The sequence below is a fragment of the Schistocerca gregaria genome, chromosome 8 (genome assembly GCF_023897955.1).
Source record: "Schistocerca gregaria isolate iqSchGreg1 chromosome 8, iqSchGreg1.2, whole genome shotgun sequence".
Lineage (NCBI taxonomy): Eukaryota > Metazoa > Arthropoda > Insecta > Orthoptera > Acrididae > Schistocerca > Schistocerca gregaria.
Window position 1 is genome coordinate 289,155,134 of NC_064927.1, and position 25,191 is coordinate 289,180,324.

The 25,191-nt window shown below is 41.0% G+C and overlaps 1 protein-coding gene across 4 annotated transcripts in view; it reads left to right on the forward strand.

The window, feature by feature from the left end:
* Window positions 1-2,547: 2,547 nt before the first annotated feature.
* Window positions 2,548-25,191, forward strand: part of LOC126284418 (uncharacterized) — a 74,500-nt gene continuing 51,856 nt past the window's right edge. For 3 of the 4 annotated variants that reach the window (XM_049983332.1, XM_049983333.1, XM_049983334.1), the window contains exon 1: window positions 2,561-2,598. In XM_049983332.1, the coding sequence (XP_049839289.1) occupies window positions 2,593-2,598 (6 nt within the window). In that variant the 5' untranslated portion in view covers window positions 2,561-2,592. Of the gene's footprint in view, window positions 2,599-25,191 lie in introns of all 4 variants that reach the window. The other variant, XM_049983331.1, reaches the window with a different exon arrangement.

The following is a 25,191-nucleotide window of genomic DNA, read 5'->3' on the forward strand; positions in this document are numbered from 1 at the left end:
GGTGGAGCAATATCAACTTGGAAAAGAGGTTAACAATTTAATTATGGGAAACTACTACGATGGAAATAGTTTTCAGGTAATTGTTTCGTTTGTACTGATTATTATTTTCATTTTAAGGCGCATTCACTTCCTTTACTATTTAGTTCAGACAGAACGCCGTGCGGAGTAGCCGCGAGGCCTAGGGCGACTTACCACGGTTCCCGCGCCTCCTTCCGCCGAAGGTTCGAGTAATCCCACGAGCATGCGTGTGTGTGTTGTCCTTAGCGGAAGTTAAAGTTTGATTAAACAGTGTGTAAGCTTATTGACCGACGAGCTTAGCAGTTTGGTCCCAAAAGACCTTACCACAAATTTCCGTTTTTTTTCAGATAGAACACTTTATACCTGAATATAGTGTAGCTGTTTGCTTAGTGTAGTAAACACAAGATATAAGAATGGAAGTCGCACTGCTTGAGTACTGTTTTTGTAACATGAAATTTAAATCTGGCTCAACTATTAGCATGGGGACCCAGAGACTAGTCTTTTAGTAGACTCGGATCAAGGCTGATCATTTTAGCCACACGGCAATATTAGAAAAATTGGTAACTATGTAACATGTGAAATTACAAACACTTCATTTAGTAATAATTTATCTTTATGCCGGCTTTCAGTTGTACTAGCTAGTAACTATCATGAATCTATAACTGTAATAATGTACTGAGTTTTCAATAAGCAGAATCTCTACACTGAATACTCTAAATCTTTTCTTAGTGACTGTACTTTGACGAAACTCTTAACTATCCTTTTATCAAAATTACGTGAAGTACTTAGGCCCATTGAATATTGATGAAATTAACTGTAGTGAACGTTTATTGAAATGACTTATCAGCTCAATATAACAGGATGATCGGAAATACCACTTGGGACAGGACCGTGTCTAGGTAAACGCCTAAGCATAAAACACGAAGGGTCAGCAAAAAGTTTACAGAATACAAAATTACTACTGAAAACGGAACCACGTACCTGGTCTGTCTCCTGTGCTATTGCCGGCCGCGGTGGTCTAGCGGTTCTAGGCGCTCAGTTCGGAATTGCGCGACTGCTACGGTCGCAGGTTCGAGTCCTGCCTCGGGCATGGATGTGTGTGATGTCCTTAGGGTAGTTAGGTTTAAGTAGTTCTAAGTTCTACGGGACTGATGACTTCAGATGTTCCAAGTCCCATAGTGCTCAGAGCCATTTGAACCATTTGAACCTGTGCTATTAAGAAAATAAGGCTGTGAAAGGATCCATGGTTCTCGCTGTATAACAGCCTCTGACAATTCTCTTCTTAGAGTCGGATTTTCATAGCACAGAGCTAACCCAAGTGTGCCATGAATAATAAGCCAAATTACGTTCACATATGAGGCTATATTATATGTCATTCTTGCCTCGTTCAGTACACAAGATGCTAATATTATGCTTGGAAGCCACCGGATAGCTCATGCAACAAAGCTTTGAAGTTAAACCAGCGGATCCACCTCTCGTATTACCGCCAAGCAAGTTTCATTGTAGTGTGGCTTCCCTTCATGTTTTATAGGATTGCAAACCTACACGACTTACGCAAGAACTAGTATTACGAGTAAAAGGTAAACACAGCATTTCTTTCACAGTATATTATTTTTGAAATAACTTCCATAGATTAATTACAGTGACATCAACTGTCATAAATAATGAATAAAACATTTACGTAGAAGGTACATCAAAGAGAATGGTTATTCAAAAGCTATATTAAGAAAACCAAAGAGTTAGGTAAGACAAACATAGGTATTATCGGTAATATAGTATGTCGGCAGTTACTTCTATAAAATACTCGTATGTAGGAGTACGCGCAATGAACAATATGAGGAGGAACGACCAGATAAAAGTAATCGCAGAAAACGCAGATACCAACCGAGATTCACTGAAGGAATCCTAAGGAACTGCAGTTCACCAAGAAAGGAGGTGTCTTGCAAAATGCTCGTTCAACCCAAACTTGAATAATCCGAAGAGCATAGCATTTCGTTACAGGTTCATTTAGGATACTCGAAAGCGTCATAGAGAGGATCAACGAAATCTAGCGCAGACGCTGTAAGAGAGGAGTTCTGTAACACGTTGTAGTTTGCTGTTAAAGTTCCGAGGGCGTACATTCCTAAAAGAATCAACAGATACATTGCTTCCTCCTAAGTATACCTCGCGAAAAGACGAAGATGAAAAAATGAGAGAGATTCGAGTCCCCACAAAGGCTTACGAGCAGCCGTTCTTCCCGCTAATCGGAACGGGAAAAACGGGAAGTGATAGTGGTACACGAAGTACCCTCCACTATATACTGCAAGGAAGGTTGCAGAGTAAAGATGTAGACATAGATACCTCTTGCAAGAGCGCCACTAATAATTCCTATGGGTTGAATGGACTACAAATTCGTTATGTAAAGCATCCGTGTCCACAAGCGAATTACTGTGTCTGTAAAGACAGGCACGAACGAAATGGGAGTGGTTGTTGTTCCAAGGACGACGTGTTGCCAATGAAGGCACGCGCGGAGCCGCTAGACGCCAGTCAGGCGGTGCAGCGGTCACTGGCGCCAGCGCTCATCCTGCTGCAGTCATGAAGGTGAGGAACTGGCGCGTCACTTCCACTACCAGCTTGCTCCTGCAGCGTTACGTAACGCTCCTTTGTATTCGCGGTCCATTTCCTTTTTACAGCCCAGGTGCAGTAGTGCATAGAACTCTATTTTACTTTTGTTGTTAAGCGATGAATGAATAACACAGGGCTTTGCAAAAGTGTTTCAGAAGTTTGTATCTTGTAATTGTAGATACGTGGGAAACAGTTGACCTTGTGCATCGAAATTAAAAGTTGACCTTCAAGCCAGCTATGAAGTATTTGTCCTTGCAGGGGTCGCCTCGGTACATTTAGCCCCTGAAGCTCTCTACAGGAACAGTTCTAACTTTTCTTATTCTATCGTCCTCAGTTGCGAGCAACATTATGTTGATGTTGATACTAATTTGGATCCGTCTAAATACAATGTTTTGCTCCGTAAGCTTTACGCCCGGATTATTTACAAGGTATCTTCTGCGACCTGGAATCCGTATATACTGGGTGGCTGTAACTAAACTGTTTACCAGATGGGTATCCAGAGTTATGGGAATTTGTTACGACTACGTTAGTTCCCGTCGATAGTAGTGTCGTGACTGGCCGCCACTTGGAGACAGTCAATATGGAACTGCACTAAATTTTCTCGAATCTTTTGTCAAAACGACAATAATAGGGCTCCAGCTCTTCGCAAGTATCGACGAATTAAAGGAATACGGAGACGTCCTCTTTCGGTATCGCGGTTAAAGAACATGACTGGGAAGTTAGAATTAAATAACGATTTCCGAATTACTTCTTAGAGAGGGCAACTGCTCCACAATCAGCTGAAGTAGTAACTGTTGGCATGGCTGAGACTGCTGGGCGCAGCGTGTGATCTTCAAACAGTGCAATACATGTGCCATAACAGCTGAACATTCGAAGGCCCACCCTAGTTTCGGGCACTATTAGAGCCAATTCCAATGCAGTTCGAGGTTGTCGTGGCTGGAGATGGTCATCACGTTGAACAACGTTTGCAACCTGTACGCATTTAATAAGCGTTACCTTCTCATGTGGAAATTAAAACGTGTTTCTTTCAATGGTTATTCGTTATATCTCTTCCGCTTGTCCATACAAATGTTCCCAAGAAAAATCATTGTCCTACGATCTCTTGTTGTAGATGGAGGTGCTCTCAAGCAGCGAAACTTGGAACCAAGCTGTAAATTTGTATAGTATTTTCTTTTACGTTATGGACATTTTACATTGAGATTATAAACACTTCTAGCACTTCTTCCTCTTCTGTCACGTAACAACATAATTATAAATTTAATAGATGCTGCTCTGAGTGTGTTGTTTCTCACGTTTATAGTTGTTCTTCCTTTGCCTCCTACGGATGAAATCTCGTTTGCACAGCAGTAGCAAATCAACATTCTCATTTACTTGAGGTTATGTGTCCAGTATTTTTGCTGAAAAACTTGCGACGAATTAAAAAAAATGCAAGATCAAAATAAACAACTTCTATATTCGAACGAATCCTAAATCATTACTTTTGAGAGAAATAAGATTCTTGTATTTGACTTGCAATATTTCGGATATGCGATGTATATTGGAGCCACTAAAGTACCTAGAAAGTACAAAAGGCTCACTTATTTAGTAAAGACAGAGAGCAGCAGAGTTCCTGAATTAGGAATTGTCAGTGTGGTTGACGTGAGAAAAGTATCACCTGCAAAATGAAAGTGCGTGGCTGTTGCATACTTAAAGTTTCAAGGTCGTCATCGGCAGTGCTAGAGAATCCGTTGCAGATTTCCAGGCATGGTCCAGGCAAACACCAATCGGTCGCCAATGAGAGTGATGAATAGGTGTTATCCATGAAACGTAGTGAAAACCGAACGTGCGTCCACTCCCCCATCCCTATATATAATGTAAATTTAAAGTTGACAAACGACAATAATTCATAAAATAAGCTACGCACGAAAAAGTGTGTACAGTCCAAAGCCGACTTTTTTCGAGGAGGACATGTGCTGGTGCTAAAATTAGACCGCCAACCCAGCCCCTTGGGGGTAGAGCGAGAGGCAACTTTAAAATTTCAAATGGGAACCCTCCATTTTTTTACTGCAGAATCAGGTTCTACAAAAAAAAAACTACGTACATTTTGTCTTGAACATTTGTTTTGATTCTTGGTAGTTGACACTGTAATTCAAGAAAATCCATGTCCTCATTTTTGTGTGGAAAATGTTTACGGACAGATAAAATATACTTACTTACTTCGTAATTTTCAATTCACTAAAACTAAAATTCTCCCTCTCTCCCCATAGGGTGGTGTTTGAGAGAGAGGAATTAGAATTTTACAAATGTTGATCCAAATAATAATTTTTTCCGCAGATTCGGATTAGTATTGTTTGTTTCGTGGTCATGAAGTCACACAACATTCAATTATCAAACAAATCATCTGATTAGCTAACTAGGGTAATCAAACATCCTACTTACTAACGAGTAAACTCATTTTTTATTTATCCGTAACCATTTTCCACACAAAAATTAAGACATGGTTTCTTTAAATTACAGCGCCAACTTCCAAGAAGCAAAACAAATGTTTAAGACAAAATGCACGTAGTTCTTATGTAGAATCGGATTCTGCAATAAAAAATGGGGATTCCCCTTTAAAATTTTAAAGTTGCCTCCCGTCCCACCCCCACGGGGCTGTAGTGGCGGGCTAGTTTTAGCACCAGCGGATGTCCCCCTCGAAAATAATCAACTCCGGATTCTATAACTTTTATGTTGTTGTTGTGGTCTTCAGTCCAGAGACTGGTTTGATGCAGCTCTCCATGCTACTCTGTCCTGTGCATGCTTCTCCACCTCCCAGTACCTACTGCAACCTACATCCTTCTGAATCTGTTTAGTGTATTCATCTCTTGGTCTCCCGCTACGATTTTTACCCTCTGCGATGATTACTCTCCACGCTGCCCTCCAATACTAAATTAGTGATCCCCTGATGCCTCTGAATATGTCCTACCAACTGTTCCCTTCTTCTAGCCAAGTTGTGCCACAAATTTCTCTTCTCTCCAATTCTATTCAGTACCTCCTCATTAGTTATGTGACCTATCTATTTAATCTTCAACATTCTTCTGTGGCACCACATTTCGAAAGCTTCTATTCACTTCTTGTATAAACTATTTACCGTCCATGTTTCACTTCCATACATGGCTACACGCCATACAAATACTTTCAGAAAAGTACTCGATGTTAACAAATTGCTCTTCTTCAGAAACGATTCCCTTGCCATTGACAGTCAACATTTTATATCCTCTCTACATCGACCTTCATCAGTTATTTCGCTTCCTAAATAGAAAAATTAATTTACTACTTTAAGCGTTTTACTTCCTAATCTAATTACGTCAGCAACACCCTATTTAATTTGACTACATTTCATTATCCTCGTTTTACTTTTGTTGATGTTCATCTTATATCCCCCTTTGAGGACACTGTCCATTCCGTTCAGCTGCTCTTCCAGATCCTTTTTGCTCTCTCTGACAGAATTACAATGTCATCGGCGAAGCTCAAAGTTTTTATTTCTTCTCCATAGATTTAAATTCCTACTCCGAATTTTTCTTTTGCTTCCTTTACTGCTTGCTCAATATACAGACTGAATAACGTCGGGGATGGGCTACAGCCCTGTCTCACTCCCTTCCAAACCACTGCTTCCCTTTCAACCCTCGACTTTTATACCCGCCATCTGGTTTCTGTACAAATTGTAAATAGCAATTCGCTCTCAGTATTTCACCCCTGCCACCTTCAGAATTTGAAAGGGAGCATTCCTGTCAACATTTTCAAAAGCTTTCTCTAAGTCAACAAATGCTAGAAACGTCTGTTTGCCTTTCCTTAATGTAAGATAAGTCGTAGGGCCAGTATTGCCTCACGTTTTCCAACATTTCTGTGGAATCCAAACTGATCTTCCCCGAGATCGGCTTCTACCAGTTTTTCCATTCATCTGTGAGGAATTCGCAATAGTATTTTGCAACTATGACTTATTAAACTGATGGTTCGGCAGTTTTCACATCTGTCAACACCTGCTTGCTTTGGGACTGGAATTATTATATTCTTCTTGAAGTCTCAGGGTATTTCTCCTGTCTCATACATCTTGCTCACCAGATGGTAGAGTTTTGTCAGGGATGGCTCTCCCAAGACAATAAGTTGTTATAATGGAATGTTGATTACTCCTGGGGCCTATTTCGATTAAGGTCTTTCAGCGCTCCGTCCAACTCTTCACGCAGTATCATATCTCCTGTTTCATCTTCATCTACATCTTCTTCCATTTCTATGATATTGTCCTCAAGAACATCGCCCTTGTGTAGACCCTCTATATATTTCTTCTTGCCCCATTTCATCTTCATCTACATCCTCTTCCATTTCCATAATATTGTCCTCAAGAACATCGCCCCTGTATGGACCCTGTATATACTCCTTCCACCTTTCTGCTCTCCCTTCTTTGCTTAGAAGTGGTATTCCACCTGAGCTCTTGATATTCACGCAAGTGGTTCTCTTCTCTCCAAAGGTCTCTTTAATTTTTCTGTAGGCAGTATCTATCATACCCCTAGTGAGATAAGCTTCTACATCCTTACATTTGTCCACTAGCCATCCCTGCTTAGCCATTTTGCACTCCCTGTCGATCTCATTTTTCAGACGTTTGTATTCCTTTTTGTGTGCTTCATTTACTGCATTTTTGTATTTTCTCCTGTCATCAATTTAATTCACTATCTCTTCTGTTACCCATGGATTTCTATTAGCCCTTGTCTTTTTACCTTTTTGATGCTCCTATGCCTTCACTATTTCATCCCTCAAAGCTACCCATTCTTCTTTTACTGTGTTATTTTCCCCAATTCTTGTCAGTTGTTCCCTAATGCTCTCCCTGAAACTCTCTACAACCTCTGGTTCTTTCAGTTTATCCAGGTCCCATCTCCTTAAATTCCCATCTTTTACAGTTTCTTCAGTTTTAATCTATAACCAAAAGAGTGTAGTCAGAGTCACCTGGAAATCTTTAACAATTTAAAACCTGGTTCCTAAATTTCTGTCTTACCATTATATAATCTATCTGAAATCTTCCAGTATCTTCAGGCTTCTTCTATGTATACAACTTTTTTCATCATTCTTGAACCAAGTGTTAGCTATAATTAAGTTATGCTCTGTGCAGAATTCTACCAGGCGGCTTCCTCTTTAATGCCTTACCGCCAATCCATATTCAGCTACTACGTTTCCTTCTCTTCCTTTTCCTGCTATCGAATTCCAGTCAGCCATGACTATTAAATTTTCGTCTCCCTTCACTATCTAAATAATTTCTTTTATTCATCATACATTTCATCAATCCCTTCATCATCTGCGGAACTAGTTGGCATATAACTGTTGGAGGCATGGGCTTCGTATCTATTTTGTCTATAGTAAAGCGTTAATTATGCTGTTTGTAATAGCTTATCCGCATTCCTATTTTTTATTCATTATTAAACGTACTCCTGCATTACCTATATTTGATTCTGTATTTATAACCTTGTATTCACCTGTCTAGAAGTCCTAGAAGTCTTGTTCCTCCTGCCACCGAACTTCAATAATTCCCACTATATCTAACTTTAACTTATCTATTTCCGTTTTAAAATTTTGTAACCTACCTGCACGATTAAGGGATCTCACATTCCACGCTCTGACCCGTAGAACGCCAGTTTTCATTCTCCTGATAACAACGTGCTCCTGAGGGTCCTCTCCCGGAGATACGAATGGGGGACTATTTTACCTCCGGAACGCAGCGCGGAATTAGCCGATCGGTCTAGGGCGCTATAGTCATGTACTGTGCGGCTGGTCCCGGCGGAGGTTCCAGTCCTCCCTCGGGCATGGGTGTGTGTGTGTGTGTGTGTGTTTGTTCTTAGTAGTGTGTTTGGTTAGGGACTGATGACTTTAGCAGTTAAGTCCCATAAGATTTCACACACATTTTAACATTTTTTGTGAACCTCCGGAATATTTTACCCAAGACGACGCCGTCATCATTTTACCACACAGTAAAGCTGCATGCCCTCGGTAAAAATTACGGCCGTAGTTTCCCCTTGCTTTCAGCTGTTCTTAGTACAAGCACAGCAAGGCCGTTTTGATTAGTGTTACAAGGCCAGATCAGTGAATCATCCAGACTGCTGCCCCTGCAACTACTGAAAAGGCTGCTGCCCTCTTCAGGAACCACACGTTTGCCTGGACTCTCAACAGATACCCCTATGTTCTGGTTGCACCTACGGTACGGCTATCTGTATCGCTGGGGCACGCAAGCACGGTCCTTGCTTCATGGCCGGGGGCATTTTTTCGTTGTTGTTGTTGTTGTCTTCAGTCCTGAGACTGGTTTGATGCAGCTCTCCATGCTACTCTATCCTGTGCAAGCTGCTTCATCTCCCAGTATCTACTGAAACCTACATCCTTCTGAATCTGCTTAGTGTACTCATCTCTCGGTCTCCCTCTACGATTTTTACCCTCCACGCTGCCCTCCAATGCTAAATTTGTGATCCCTTGATGCCTCAAAACATGTCCTACCAACCGATCCCTTCTTCTAGTCAAGTTGTGCCACAAACTTCTCTTCTCCCCAATCCTATTCAATACCTCCTCATTAGTTACGTGATCTATCCACCTTATCTTCAGTATTCTTCTGTAGCACCACATTTCGAAAGCTTCTATTCTCTTCTTGTCCAAACTAGTTATCGTCCATGTTTCACTTCCATACATGGCTACACTCCAAACAAATACTTTCAGAAACGACTTCCTGATCCATAAATCTATATTCGATGTTAACAAATTTCTCTTCTTCAGAAACGCTTTCCTTGCCATTGCCAGTCTACATTTTATATCCTCTCTACTTCGACCATCATCAGTTATTTTACTTCCTAAATAGCAAAACTCCTTTACTACTTTAAGTGTCTCATTTCCTAATCTAATTCCCTCAGCATCACCCGATTTAATTTGACTACATTCCATTATCCTTGTTTTGCTTTTGTTAATGTTCATCTTATATCCTTCTTTCAAGACACTGTCCATTCCGTTCAACTGCTCTTCCAAGTCCTTTGCCGTCTCTGACAGAATTACAATGTCATCGGCGAACCTCAAAGTTTTTACTTCGTCTCCATGAATTTTAATACCTATCCCGAATTTTTCTTTTGTTTCCTTTACTGCTTGCTCAATATACAGATTTAATAACATCGGGGAGAGGCTACAACCCTGTCTCACTCCTTTCCCAACCACTGCTTCCCTTTCATGCCCCTCGACTCTTATGACTGCCATCTGGTTTCTGTACAAATTATAAATAGCCTTTCGCTCCCTGTATTTTACCCCTGCCACCTTTAGAATTTGAAAAAGAGTATTCCAGTCAACATTGTCAAAAGCTTTCTCTAAGTCTACAAATGCTAGAAACGTAGGTTTGCCCTTCCTTAATCTTTCTTCTAAGATAAGTCGTAAGGTCAATATTGCCTCACGTGTTCCAACATTTCGACGGAATCCAAACTGATCCTCCCCGAGGTCTGCATCTACCAGTTTTTCCATTCGTCTGTAAAGAATTCGCGTTAGTATTTTGCAGCCGTGGCTTATTAAACTGATAGTTCGGTAATTTTCACATCTGTCAGCACCTGCTTTCTTTGGGATTGGAATTATTATATTCTTCTTGAAGTCTGAGGGTATTTCGCCTGTCTCATACATCTTGCTCACCAGCTGGTAGAGTTTTGTCAGGGCTAGTTGTCCCAAGGCCGTCAGTAGTTCTAATGGAATGTAATCTGATAACGACATCCTCCTGAGTAGTCCCCGCCCGGAGATCCGAATGGGGGACTATTTTACCTCCGGAATATTTTACCCAAGAGGATGCCATCATCATTTAATCATACAGTAAAGCTGCATGTCCTCGGGAAAAATTACGGCTGTAGTTTCCCCTTGCTTTCAGCCGTTCGCAGTACCAGCACAGCAAGGCCGTTTTGGTTAATGTTGCAAGGCCAGATCAGTCAATCATCCAGACTGTTGCCCCTGCAACTACTGAAAAGGCTGCTGCCCCTCTTCAGGAACCACACGTTTGTCTGGCCTCTCAACAGATACCCCTCCGTTGTGGTTGCACCTACGGTACGGCCATCTGTATCGCTGAGGCACGCAAGCCTCCCCACCAACGGTAAGGTCCATGGTTCATGGGGGTGTGAAGCTTATTTTCCGAGTTATTCTGGTTCGTCAACTTAAAATTTACACGCTGTATAATTTTTTTGGTGTCATCAGTAGTATATGTGAAAACTGACTGCGAAATGAGTCACGAGTACAGTTAGTAGCAATAAAGTAAGAAATTAAAAGATGGTAACTGTGGCAGTTTCACAGCATGAACAGTGAAACTGTAGTAAGGGACAATATTTTATCCTTCCCCCATATACGCTATATTATCAAAAGTACCCAGAGACCCTCAAAAACACACGTTTTTCATAGCAGTCGCGTTGTGCTCCCACCAACCTCCAGGTATGTCATATCAGCGACCTCAGTAGTCATTAGACTACTACATTAGAATTAGCAGCAGAATGGGGCCCTCCGCCGAACTAACGACCTCGAACATGGTCATACGTCTGTACACGAGATTTTCACACTTCTCGCGAGATTTCCGCACTCCTAAACATCTCTAGGTCCATTACTTCCGATATGATAATGAAGTGGAAACGTGAAGAGACATGTACAGCACAATAGGATACAGGCTGAAATCTTCTGTTGCCTGAGAGAGACCGCCGACGGTTGAATAGGGTAGTAATGTGAAACAGGCAGACATCTATCCAGACCATCACACAAGAATTCCAAACTGCATCAGAATCCAATGCAAATACTATGACAGTTAGTCGGGAGGTGAGAAATCTTGGATTTCATGTCGAGCAGCTGCTCATAAGCCACACATCGCGCTGGTAAATGCCAAACGACGCCTCGTTTGGTGTAACGAGAGTAAACGTTGGACGATTGAACAGTGGAAAAACTTTTTGTGGAGTGACGAATCACGGTAGACAATGTTGCAATACGATGCCATGGTGACGGTATGACGAATGCCCGGTGAACGTCGTCTGCCAGCGTGCGTAGTGCCAACAGTAAAATTCGGAGGCGGTGGAGTTACGGTGTGCTATTGTTCTTCATGGAGGGGGCTTGCAATAATTATTCTTTTCCGCGGCAGTATCACAACACATATCTACATTGATGCTTTATGCACCTTCTTGGTGATTGAAGAGCAATTAGGGGATGGCGACTGCATCTTTCAATACGATCCAGCACCATTTCATTATACATGGCCTTTGGCGGAGTAGTTATACGACAATAACATCCCTGTAATGGACTGACCTGCCCAGAGTCCTTACCTGTATCCTATAGAAAGCCTTTGGGATGGTTTGCAACGCCGACTCCGTGTCAGGCCTCACCGACCGACATTGATATCTCTTCTCAGTTCTGCATGCGGGCTTTCAAATAACTACGCACCCTCCGACTCAACGTTGCAATATTAAAAGATTTGGCTGGTTTCGTTGTCTAGGGGCTGGGATACGTAGTTGCCGCATTACAGGCCAAATACTGCTGAGTCTACAGTATACGATAAGACTACATACAGGAATCGAATGGTCGAAGGGTCCATCACTCGGCAATTGGGAATTAGGAAAGTAGCATATAAATTTATGAATGAAATACAGCAATTAAATAAAATATACATGTACTGTCTTTACGACTTGAAATTATGAGTACGATAGTACAATTACTCATGAGAATGCGGTATATCTCTGAAAACACTTAATGGTGTCGATGGTCCTGCAATTAAATAAAATATAAGTTGAATAACAGGGAAACAATAGATTCATACTGCACGTAATTAGCTATGAACAACGACATAGCTCGCGGGATATTCACTTCTAAACGCACACTACGTCTTCACTGCAGAAGCCATGGCAATCACAGAAGAGCAAAGGTCGGCACGTCGTAGTATTTCTGTTCTCCGCGACTACGCGCAGACTGCTCCACTGTCCAAGCCTTTCTGCCGACTGTGCGTCCGTCGCGCTGTACTGTCCTTGTCCAGCACTCACTCCCGTGTCCTGTGCGACTGTACAGCACTGCCGCACTGCCAGAACTGACCATTCACGAGCGCTGTGATTGGCTAGATCGCTTGCGCCATATTTTCAAGCCAACGCACATATTTAAGCAGATAAAAAATACTGGATTTACATTTAAATACTTGAAATTAAATAAATATTCCTACGGCTGGTCTATAAACACGCTCTAATACATATTATTAAATACATAAACAATTAGATAAACGTATATCAGTCCGCAGCCCTTGGTCGTGCAGTAGCGTTCTCGCATCCCACGCGCGGGTTCCCGGGTTCGATTCCCGGCGGGGTCAGGGATTTTCTCTGTCTCGTGATGACTGGGTGTTGTGTGATATCCTTAGGTTAGTTCGGTTTAAGTAGTTCTAAGTTCTAGGGAACTGATGACCATAGATGTTATGTCCCATAGTGCTCAGAGCCATTTGAACCATTTTGAAACATATATCATAAGAAATAGAACAACAGGTAGGCCAGTAGCCTAATGTCTTTGTGCTTTCTAAAAGAGAGTAAATAATCGACCAGTTTCCTCGTGAGTAGCATATATCGTATATTAACAAAGACATAGATGAATCAATATATTTATACGCATGCTGCTACCTTTTTTTTTTTTTCGTGGAACTGTGGAGTACTTATGGCGTGACGCTATCGATAGTAGTCGGTCACTTTGACCTCCAACAACTCATGTACTATTCAAGCTACATGCCTGTAATTCATACCAATTTAGGTTTACAGTAATAGCTTTCTACACACACATATATCGACGAAATCTGAAGAACCGTTTGGATTTTGGAAATTCGTTGCTGGGTGTTACTTGTATAATGTACCGTCAGATACTAAACTTTAAAGTAATAAAGATATTGAAAATCTGATCACACGATCAGAATAGTCGTGCAAATAATAGTAATGTACATGGCTCTGAGCACTGTGGGACTTAACTGCTGAGGTCATCAGTCCCCTAGAACTTAGAACTACTTAAACCTAACTAACCTAAGGACGTCACACACATCCATGCCCGAGGCAGGAATCGAACCTGCGACCGTAGCGGCCTCGCTGTTCCAGACTGTAGCGCCTAGAACCGCTCAGCCACTCTGGCCGGCAGGATGTACAATTTTTTTTTTGTTGAGTTATCATGATTCCTATGGCTACTATTAGTTTCTATAGGAACTGTGAAATGTCTACTATTAAGGTTTACAAAGTCCACCATCTTTGGCACTCTCGGGATAGACATCTCCTTCATCGACACAAAGCACATTCCTCGTCACAGTGTCACCACGGAATTCCCAGCTTCGGCCCCTCTTGCTTTGGAGTTGTTACTGGGATTAGTGATGATGCTGATTCATCTGCTGCTGCTGCTGCTGCTGGTGGTGGCGGTAGTGGTTCATCCATGACTGATAGTGGATTGTCAGCAAATGTTATGACTATGCCTACTGTTGGCGTTTATGAGGATTGTCTTACTTCAGTCGATGCTGGTTTTTCTGCCACTGGTGAGGGCTGTACTGAATCAGCTGAAGATGGTGGTTTTGTTTCTGATATTGATAGTGGTTTTTTTGTTGCTGTAGTTTTTGATGGTTTCACTGCTGTAGCTGGTGGTGGTTGTTGTACTATTATTTGTGGCTGGCATGGTAATATTGGTTCTACTGTTGTCATCAATGTCTCTAAAATTTTAAAGCTGAGTAGTCTCTTTCCCTTTCCGTTTAAATGCATGCGATGTCTTGTGAAACTGTCTCTCTGTAGGTACTTAACAGGTAGAAATTGAGCATTTTCATACATTTTGCATATGTTCTCGAACTGTTTGTTGGCTTTTATGATTTCTTTACTTACACACGAAACGTTTATGAGGTCGTGTCTATGCGGAATACCAATGATGATCATTGTTTTAATGTTATTGGTATTCAGTATTTCTTTTAAGTTTTCGAGGGCACTCGATAATTGAGTTTGGTAAACATCATTGGCTCCCCCCACTATCACTGTGCATTCATTTGCATTTGATGATTTTTGTAATTTCGTGCATAGATGCCCCTGGTTTCACGTAACTAGACGCGTTTGTACCATGTTCATAACGTAAAATTTTTGCGGGTCTTCTTCTGTTTCTAAAACACTGAAATTTTTTTAATGGCATTTGGAATAAGTTTTCACTGTGTTTTCCACGATTGAATTCTTTAGGTCTCACAGACTCTGCATAGCTTTTGTTTGGCGTAACATGCGTCATATTTGCACTTTTGCATGACTGTAAGAATTTCAAGTCTTGTAGTAATTTTAAAATATCGTCACGCAAGATATTAATAATTTTTTCTTTTATGTCTATTTCACGAAGTATTTCGTCTTTGTTTCTCTGTAAAGGACCGCATTTTGAGAGTTTGTCACTATCACTTTTACTTGTACATGAATTTGCTTCTTCTCTTCTTCTAGTGCTTTTATTATGATATGACACGGCACAAACATATTTTCGTGCACTGTACTATATTTCTCGCAGAGAGCATTTATGCACTCGTTTTTTACCATTGTATACGGAGATCACAAATCGTAAATCTTCTACTGCCGCCATGTTTAGATGAAGAAATGTGTGTACAAACACACGTGAGATATGTTGGACATATGTGAAATATTTTACATATTAGTTACGATCTGTAAATAAATACTGTAAGGGTAGTAACCACCAGCCTCCAATTGGAATGAGGAGATGCAGAAGGGGAAGGAGGATATAGGCACAGATAGGAGAATGTGGAAATAGAGAGATAGGGAAGGGAGAAACAGAGAGAGGGGACGGGGAAGCGGAAAGAGAAAGGGAAGAGATGGAGAGAGAGAGACAGACAGACAGAGAGAGAGGAGGAGGAGGAGGAGATGCACACAGAAAGGAAAGGGAAGGAGGGGAACATGGAGAGTATGAGGAGGACATGGACAGAGGCAGGGGGAAGAAGAGATGGAGGCGGAAAGAGGGAGACGAGGTGACTGACAAAGAAAGGGGAAGCAGCAGATAGATTTATAGGGTAGGAGGACATGAACAGATGGAGAACAACTTGATGGACAGAGTGATGATGAACAGATTTACAGAGAGGAGGGGGAGGGAGAAGGGGGAGGACGAGATGGACAGAGAGGGGGCCAGGGCAGGAGATGGACAGAATGTGGGGGTTGGAGATGAGCAGAGAGGGGGAAGAAGGAGATGGACTAAGAGGACAATGGAAGAAACACATACCTGAGAAACGCTGGGAACTTATTTAGCACCCACCCACCCACCCACACACATACACACACACACACACACACACACTCATATATATATATATATATATATATATATATATATATATATATATATATATATATATATATATATATTACAGACTGTGCCTGCTAAGAACATTGTCTCTGGTCAGGCCTGATTCCTTCATTCCACAGGGAAATAGTTGTGACCACCGAATGTATTCATGTCAAGTAGTAAAGAATAGAATAGAACAGTCATTCGCAAGTGATGCTTATTGCATCTAGAGATTTCGGTCACTGTGTGGCCATCTTCACTACTAGAAAACACGTGAGGAACAAGCTACAACAAAGTAATATGCATGTCTTATTACATGTATTGTTGCATAAGCTTTAAATGTAAGTCAGTTAGAAAACCATACTATTAAATGTAAAGTGAAACACTAGAAGCACTTGTATTCGTGCATTGTCCCAACTGCAGTATTCATGTGAGCGGCTGAGTTCACACTGACGCCACTGCTTACCATTATAACACAGCTGGCTTCAGTTTACCTCATATTGATCTACAGCGCACTCCTTACATTGCTGATGCATTATGACTACATTTCTCTCGTATTGCATTTGAGTACAAAGTTTCTGTTTGTTTCCAAAGTTACTACATGATATAGTTGCTAGTTTTAACACGGAACTATGTAAATTTTAATGGATTTGTATATGAAACTTAAAGGGGGGACATCTTAAACAGTAAAATTCCTGGTCTTTCGACATAGTACCGATTGTAAAACTACTTATAATCCACTCTTTTCTGTTAGAATTCCTTTCACCGTACTTAGTTTATAGCACGGTTTTACTGGAACGCTTATTGACTTATATGTTTGAAAACGATGTTTCATATCTTTTAAATTATGTTCAACTGAAAAATGTGTAGCGCAAAGTGACGCCACTGTTTATTTCACGCAACACGCTGCATAACTGTAAAGCATTAGCCACTGGTTTTATTTACAATCACCTTATTTGGTATACGAACAAAGTATAAAATAATTAAAATGATAAAACCTATGAACCGTACAGTAAAGATAATTCAAATCTGAGGCAAAACAAGCACTCTATCACTGTAAGAGGAATAGAGACGAGCAATTGTGTCTGGGCTTACTACAGTTCACCACCAGCAGCACCACTTCACCATAACGCGCCTGGGCTTAAAATTCAAAGCATTGCACCATAATATAAGAGTGGAATTAAAAGTTAATTGTAAATACCATATACAAAATTATCAGTGCATTCTGAAATATATTAATGTTAATACTGTAAATTCTTAGAATGATCAAATGAATTTCTTAGGCAAAAAATTTGATCTTAAGAAAAATAAATGGTCCTGAGTAATAAAACTACAAAGCTAAAAATTGTTCAGTATATGCAAATATACATCGCAATTACATGTTAGCTCTCACCTTGACCATAGCAGTATTTTAGTAAAAACAGGCATTTTTACGAGAACTTTAAGCCAATCAATATTAGAGTTAGAAAGCTGAAAATTGTTATGTAACCACAGTTTAATGTAAAAACATTAGATATGTGACATGAATAAGCTGCCTCTATTAATTTTTGAGTTTTTTACTAAAAGAATCAGGAACGAAAACATAGAATACAATTTTTATTTGTAATAGTAAATTCCAATTGCAGTACTCGATTACATTCATGCAGTAACATAGCTGTACCAGGTTTCGTTACTATTGTAAATAACCATGATTACAAGGAATCTTAAAAACGCAATTCAGAGATCAGCTTCTATTGTCGGTTCCATTCTTAACACATTTTCATCAACTAAAGGAAACTTAACTCTATTTATCCAAAAATTAATAAAATTGTGAATTGCAGTTAGTTTTGGAGCATTCTTTTTCGTTATTTCTTATACTGACATATACTATGCTGCGAGCCAACAAGAGCGTTAAAGATTGTAAATTGTTGATAGACAGAACTATTAATTAATAGAATTTCGAGAAAGAGATCATTCAGACATTGCTATCTCTGCCTAGAGAGGTTGATAGCACGTGTTCCGTTTGGCGGCCCACTGCGCCCTTATATAAATGCAGCGTGAGAGGCAGTGGAGACTCATCTCACCGAGATATAAATTTGTCCGCGTCAGTCAAATCCTGCGACCATTTTGCCTCGGATAACGCCAGAGCTAGACAGACGTGCGTTTTCGGTAGAAGCAACGAGTGAACTCGCGTGGACCTTACACCGTTATGGATCGATTAGCTTTCCATGAAATATGTGTGTGTCGCCCGTGGAGTTGACAAAACAGCGTGGCAAGTGGCGAGATTATTTTCCACTTTTAAGGCGAGCAGTTAACTTTTGGCGATTAGAAGTCACGGCGTACGACCATTGTACTTTAAACTTCCTATAGAGATCGGCTCTGAACTGCTAAGAATGCTATGTCCGATGGGAGTGTTGTTACTAGGGGCATTCAACAAGAAACGAGCCGGATGCTGTATAATGAAAACCGCTGGAAAAATCGTAATGTCAATTGCCTGCGGAAGGAGGTGCGATTTCTGTAAGGGATCTGAGGTCTCAAAGTTGCCGCTAGAGGGACGTGAGCGTACAGTCCGCTCGCCAATGTCAGGACACGCAGTGCACGCGGACGCATCGACCGTCCATAGCACTAAGTTGGGTTGAAACGAACTAGAGGCTTCCAAAAAGTTGCAAAGGGATGCAATGCGTTTCATGACAGCGGAAGGAATGCGGGGAACAGCTAAAACGTCACATGTTTGAGGAAAGCACTGCATTTCTGATGCGGCAATGGCTGCTATCGTAACTCGGCGGTCTCGAATAATGAATACGTCCGCCTGAAGGGCAATGCCATCGGCAATGCCATTTGGTGTTTCGGATCGTACGTCATCAGAGATCAGCGTCTGTGCGTCCCTGAATAGTCTGTGCCACGCCTCTCGACTTTTGCAACTGACATGGAGGCACTCCGTACACTTGCGCCATTCTTCGATGAAGTTTCGTCTCCGTCAGCCCTCCCGATGTCAGGAAACGCACTACACCCTTTGCTGATCTTTCAGCGCCTCCACTGCACTATTTTCAGCACGACTTAGTACAGTGGACAGTAGATAGGTGCACATGGTCTGTCCATCGTCATGTGGGTGTGCGCCCGCCTCCCTCTAGCGGCGAGTTTGGGACCTGATCGCTCTTATAGAGACCAAATCTTCTTTCACATGAAATGACATTTCAATCTTTTCAGCGATTATAATTTTACAGTCTCCAGCTCATTTCTTTTTTAATAGTCCTTATATTATTGTTATTATTATTATTATTATTGACTCGCGAATATTCACAGAATATATAAATCACTTGAAACTCAAAACTTTTATATGTAGTCATAGTTCCTGACCCAGCTGACTAAATAGCAAGTAGGAATATTTTCGTTCAATGAGCACAAAGAGTAATGTGGACTTGCAGCCTGGAAATTATAGCCAGTATATTCGCCTTCGCTCTCTGGCTGACAGAAAAAATTGTTTTCAAGCTCTTGTAAACGGCGAAGGTAGGTGTAAGGCATGCACTGACAATTTAAGTGTCTTTTCATAACTACATAACAAAGTATAGACCATTTGATTATTACCCGCCGCCCAACATGTTGTCAATGCATCATACACGTAAGGACGGAATGACATACACTGAAGCCAGGTATGTTGTAAACAGCGGCCTCAGTGAGAACTGAGTCTCATATGAATCGTTCAGTTGGGCCTATCTGCATATACTATGAGTTTTAAATGTTTAACTTACATTTACTGATACGTATGTCACGACTGACTTACATTTAAGGCTTATGCAACTGTACAATTAAGAATATGCATGTTACAGTATTGTAACAGATCCTTCACATGTTATAACACTAAAGATGGCCTCACAGTGACCGAAATACTGATATGGAAAAAAAAATCATTGGCGACTGATTGCTATACCCTTTACTACTTGATCTTCTACGGTGTTTCAGCAAATATTTGCAATTTTTTTTCAGTGTGTACCTGGAATCATCCCAGTCTAATATTGCTCTTCACATCTTTCAAGTGGCGCCCAGTGCCAATGAAAAGCGTCGGAAACAAAATTATTTTGAACGCAGAAATTTTACGTGACCATGCTGGGTGGACTTCGTTGAGAGTACGGCGCTCCCGTGTCCTACAGAGGTTTGTGCCAAAAGGCGTACAGATCTCACGTAGCTCCAGTGGCCTCCAAGGCCGCCTGGTGTGTTTTTACTACCGTAGAGGTTCGCTACAGACTCCGTCTGGATGCCTCCCCAGTCTCATTGAGTCAGCCGCGACACCGTATTCCAACAGCGCTGAATGTTCTAACTCCAGACATGGTAGCAAAAATAAGAGACAAGTCTGGCAATCGGCTGGATATATGTCGCACGTATGTTGGAAGATAGAATTAACACTTGTGAAAGGTAGATAAGTCCCAAAAGTAAACAATGCTGCCATGTTGTACCTGCCATGTTTTACCTTCATGTATGTGGAAGATGTATACTTGTAAAATACGACTAGTTCTTCTAAGATTAAAAATTTTACATTCATATGAGTAAATTAAAATTCACTTCAAATTTCTCTCGTTGTAAAATGTGTTCAAATGTGTGTGAATTCCTAAGGGATCAAACTGCTGAGGACATCGGTCCCTAGACTTACGCACTACTACTAGAAGGGAGAACCGACAGAGGTACTCAAGGTACCATCCGACACACACCGTCAGTTGGCTTGTGGAGTATGGATGTAGATGTACTTAAACAAACTTATGCAAAGAACAACACACACACCCATGCCCGAGGGAGGACTAGAACCTTCGTCTCTCTTTGTATATGCAGAAGATACAGCGTAGTGAAAATCTGGAAAACCACCTACTGTGCATGAAAGTAGAATCTTCTGTGTTAAGCTGCGCTGTTTACTGCTCCGTCCCAGTGTTGAGATGGTCGTTATGGACTTGCTGGAACACCATATAAATCCAATGTCACCTTCTAAAATGCAGAGTGAATCAGAACACCATCACCAACTCTGACAGGTGGCAATTTGGACCAAAGCAAGGAACAAACATAGGCTTTAAAATGCACACTTTAAAAGATATGCTCAATTGTTCATATTCGATACTATAAAACACATATTCTCTATTTCGAGCTCTTTGCTTTCCACATTTTTGGAGGAGATAGTATGGACCAAAACAAGAAAAAATGTCAGATAAGCATCGTGTTTAAATTACGTACCTCAAGAGCTATGAGGACTTGTATAGTTGGAGATATGTGTTTCACATTACCGAACAAGAGCAAAAACTCAAAGCTTTTATGGTAAGCCCTTTCGAGCCCCTGTCCACTTGACATGTTTTTCTTGACTTGGCTCATACTACCACTTCTCAAAACATGAAGTTCGCAGTAAAATATGATTATGTGTCTCACAGTAACAAAGATAACTAATGTTCATATCAATTAATTCTGGCAGTACAACAACATCTGAAAATTTGTTGGTGGAGTTCTACTTTTACATGTAGATAATGCTTCTCTCACTCTCTACTCAAAATGTAAACTTATCTGATGATATTCAGCGTGTAGATAGACCATCGCTGTATGTTATTTCTTGCAGTAGGTAGCGTCGCAACCGGAATATCTTCATACAATCAGGAATATAATATTGGCGCTGTCCGTTGTTAAGTACTTCCCCAATGCCTGGCACAAATTCCGCACTATAGAACCACCCTCTCTCCTGTCACTGTATACGCTATTAAACGTTTCTAGTCTTTGAAAATCGATCCACTCTACAAAAGAGGAGACAGCAAAAGAAAACAAGTGTCTTATTTGCGCGAGTTAAATAACAGGGTGCCTGGAAGGGAACACCGTTACTGGAACGAACCGAAGGCCTCACGCCTCATTTCAGGGCGAAGTTTTCACGGGACATCAGTAAATCTATGTTTCAAAACGACGGAACCGAGCAGGGAATTAACGTCCGTACATGTTTTATAATTGCGATTACGCAAGTGTCGGACTCCAAGTTAAGAATCTTCGTTCTTCTCTTTCTAGGACCCGCAACTGGTGCTGGATCTGACACTAATCTCCTCCTTCTTATATAGATCCTCCACGGATAAATGTTTATTCTACTACCTTCTTGGTAGGTTCACAACTCAAGTCCTGTGGGGAAAAGTTCTTAATAGTTTCTTTGATCAGCATTTCTACTTCACTGAGATTAAACTCTTTATTGTTTCTTGCCACGTAACATTTCACTAGGTTTGAAATGATCTGTGTGTGTGTGTGTGTTTGTGTTTGTCAGTGTAAATTCCTAAGGGACCAAACTGCTAAGGTCATCGGTCATGAGCTTGGTATGGATGGAACATGATTTTACAATGCCCTTTCGCCGCAGCTGCTTCGTCAACCTGGTAGCGTGACATTTTTGGCTTTTACAGCTTTACAGGTGCAATTAATTCCGCCTTATTCATGAGCGGTACGACTCTCTCTTATGGAATATTGCTCTCTACCTAGGGAAAATTGTAACACCTTGTCCTTTACTAACGTTCAACTAGGTATATTCTTTCTAGCGGCAAATTGGAAAACCAACCAGTGAAATGTGTGGCGTTCACTTTCAATTGATAATGACCTGCCTATCAGAAACGAAACAGCAATAAACAATATGTAATGACTCACGAATCTAACCTGCGTAACGAGCGATTATAAAGCCAAACTGTGCTTTACTCTCGGTGCTTTTTTGTTCCTTTGTTGTGCGGTTTGTCCAGGCTTTTGTCATCGTGTGGCATTTATTAACGTACTTTTCAATGTTCCGTATGTAACGCAGATACGGCTGTTTACAGGCCATTATGTCACTTCTCTCTATCGTAAAATTCCGAGCCAGTAAATCTCGAAGAGTTATTTATCAGATAACTCAACTACTGTGAGGCTAAAAAGAATTTGTTTAACATAGGGTACATGTTCTGCTGGAACAACTGGCTGGAATATTGTAGGCCGGCCGAAATGGCCGGGCGGCTCTAGGCGCTTCAGTCTGGAACCGCGCGACCGCTACGGTCGCAGGTTCGAATCCTGCCTCGGGTATGGATGTGTATCACGTCCTTAGGTTAGTTAGGTTTAAGTAGTTCTAAGTTCTAGGGGACTGATGACCTCCGATGTTAAGTCCCATAGTGCTCAGAGCCATTTGAACCATTTGGAAAACTGTAGCAGCTCCGTGTGGGGGACTATTACCTTACGGACTCTTTTTTTCTTTTCTTTTTTTTTTTAAAAAAATAAGGAATGGCAGTCTGGCTACCAAACATCAAACCACGACATCAGTATGCGAGAAAATTACAAAGGAAACAGCAATGTGTTCATGCACTCTAGTCCGTGGGACACTGTGGAAGGCTGTCTTAAACGTGTCGCAAAAAGAACCAACAAGCTTTATGGGAAGGTTTCTTACACTAAAACTAGAGAAAAAGTCTAGTAAACATGGCCTCTAAAATGGATTCCCTAGAGCTATAAACACTTATTCATCTTCGCTACTATCAGACATGTCCCTTCTACTGTAGGGATTTGGCTACCCATATTTTGGGAGGAGACAATATGGACCAAACCAAGAAAGAAATGTCCGTTAAACATGGGGTCTATAATGCTTGCTCAAAGCACTTGTACTTTTTCGATAGTGTGAAAAACATCTGTTCTATTGATTAAATGCTCGTAGCTCTTAACATATGCATTTTAGAGTGTATGTTTGGCAGACATTTTTTTCTTGTTTTGGTATAACGAAACGTTCGTAAAGCTTGTCCGAGGTTTTTGGGACACCCTGTATGTGTCTGCGTATTGCATCCTGCTGCAATGCGACTGTCTTAGTTACACGTCAGTCGTAACTTCTTTTCTTGCTCTGTATTTTCAGCAGAGAATCGTTTTGTGATGTTTCATAGCTCTCATCTTTCCTCTTTTCTTCCTCCTTTCCAATTCATAGCACCGTAGGCCTTTCGGTGTCAAGTGCAGCGTTTTCTGTCCGCCACTCTTGAAATATTTGAAACCGGAACCCCACTACTGCACTCCGAAGTACTCGCGATCAAACCACAAAAATTCGCGGCCCCGCCATCAGTTTCTTCACCCATTGTGCTAAATGGGTCAGTGGAACGAAGGAAGGAAAATTAGAGGTGAACGTCCCGCCGATAGCGCAGTCGTTAAATACGGGAAACAAGATCGGATTGAGAAAGGACGGGAAAGGACCGATCCAAGCATTTGCCTGGATCTATTTTGGGAAAACACATAAAATCTAAATATGGATGGCCGGACGGGTATTTGAACCGTCATCTTCTCGAAAGCGAATCCAGCGAGCTAGCTACTGTGATATCTCGCTCAGAACATAGGCCGGAAGTCTGACAGCGCTGACCTGATACGGCAACTCTCTTACTGGAAATTTCTGAAGGGGCACTTGATTATACAACAGGTGACGAGTTACACAAAGTAACAATATTTTTGTGATCTGAAGATGATTGCTAGCACAGTCGAAACTGCCGCAACATTCTATAAATTTGGGTATAGAGAAATAAATCATTTTATATTCGAAATACGATCGTTATTCTACATACTTCATAATGTAAAGTCTTGTAAAAGTATATAGAGCAAAAGTGGATTTAAAACAAAGCGAAGCTTTGGACAGACATACGTATAGTGGAACAGATCATTGTTGGAGCGACCATCGATCACTTAAAGCGTCTGCAAATAAACGTCTGAAGAAATGGCACACACTGCACAGTTGGTATGAAGCAAAACGAAGAGTTGTGATAGAGAGAGGTCAAATGAAATGTGTTTGGCTGTCACAAGTGCAATGCGTGAAGTCTTTGTTTATTACCGTAACTGAATCTTATCGATAAACCTCTTTCATATCTGAAAAGAGGTTCTCATCGTATGTAAAATCTGCTACTGGCACTCGTTACTTCCACGCAGTCATGGCTGACATAGAGAATAAAATTAATGACAGGAAACCAAAACCTTGGTAACTGAAAACTGTTTTCAAGGTTTTTTTTTTTTTTTTTTTTTTTTTTTTTTTTTTTTTTTTTTTTTTGCAAATGATGATGCCAGGGTACTTCTTCTGTTTAAGTCTCGCAGCTGTATGAGGATAAATGATGTGGATACTGGAAAGAAGACATGAAGAACTATCCCGGAATTTGCCTCAAACTATTTACGGAAGTTATGGAAAACCCAAATTTGCATGGCCAGACCCGGATTAAAATCGCTGTCCCTTCAAATGTGACTCCAATGTGTTTGCCATTGTATTATCTCGTTCAGTTAGAATATTTGTCTGTGGCGTCAGTGCCATTCGGTAGTAGCTTAAATCGGTAAAAG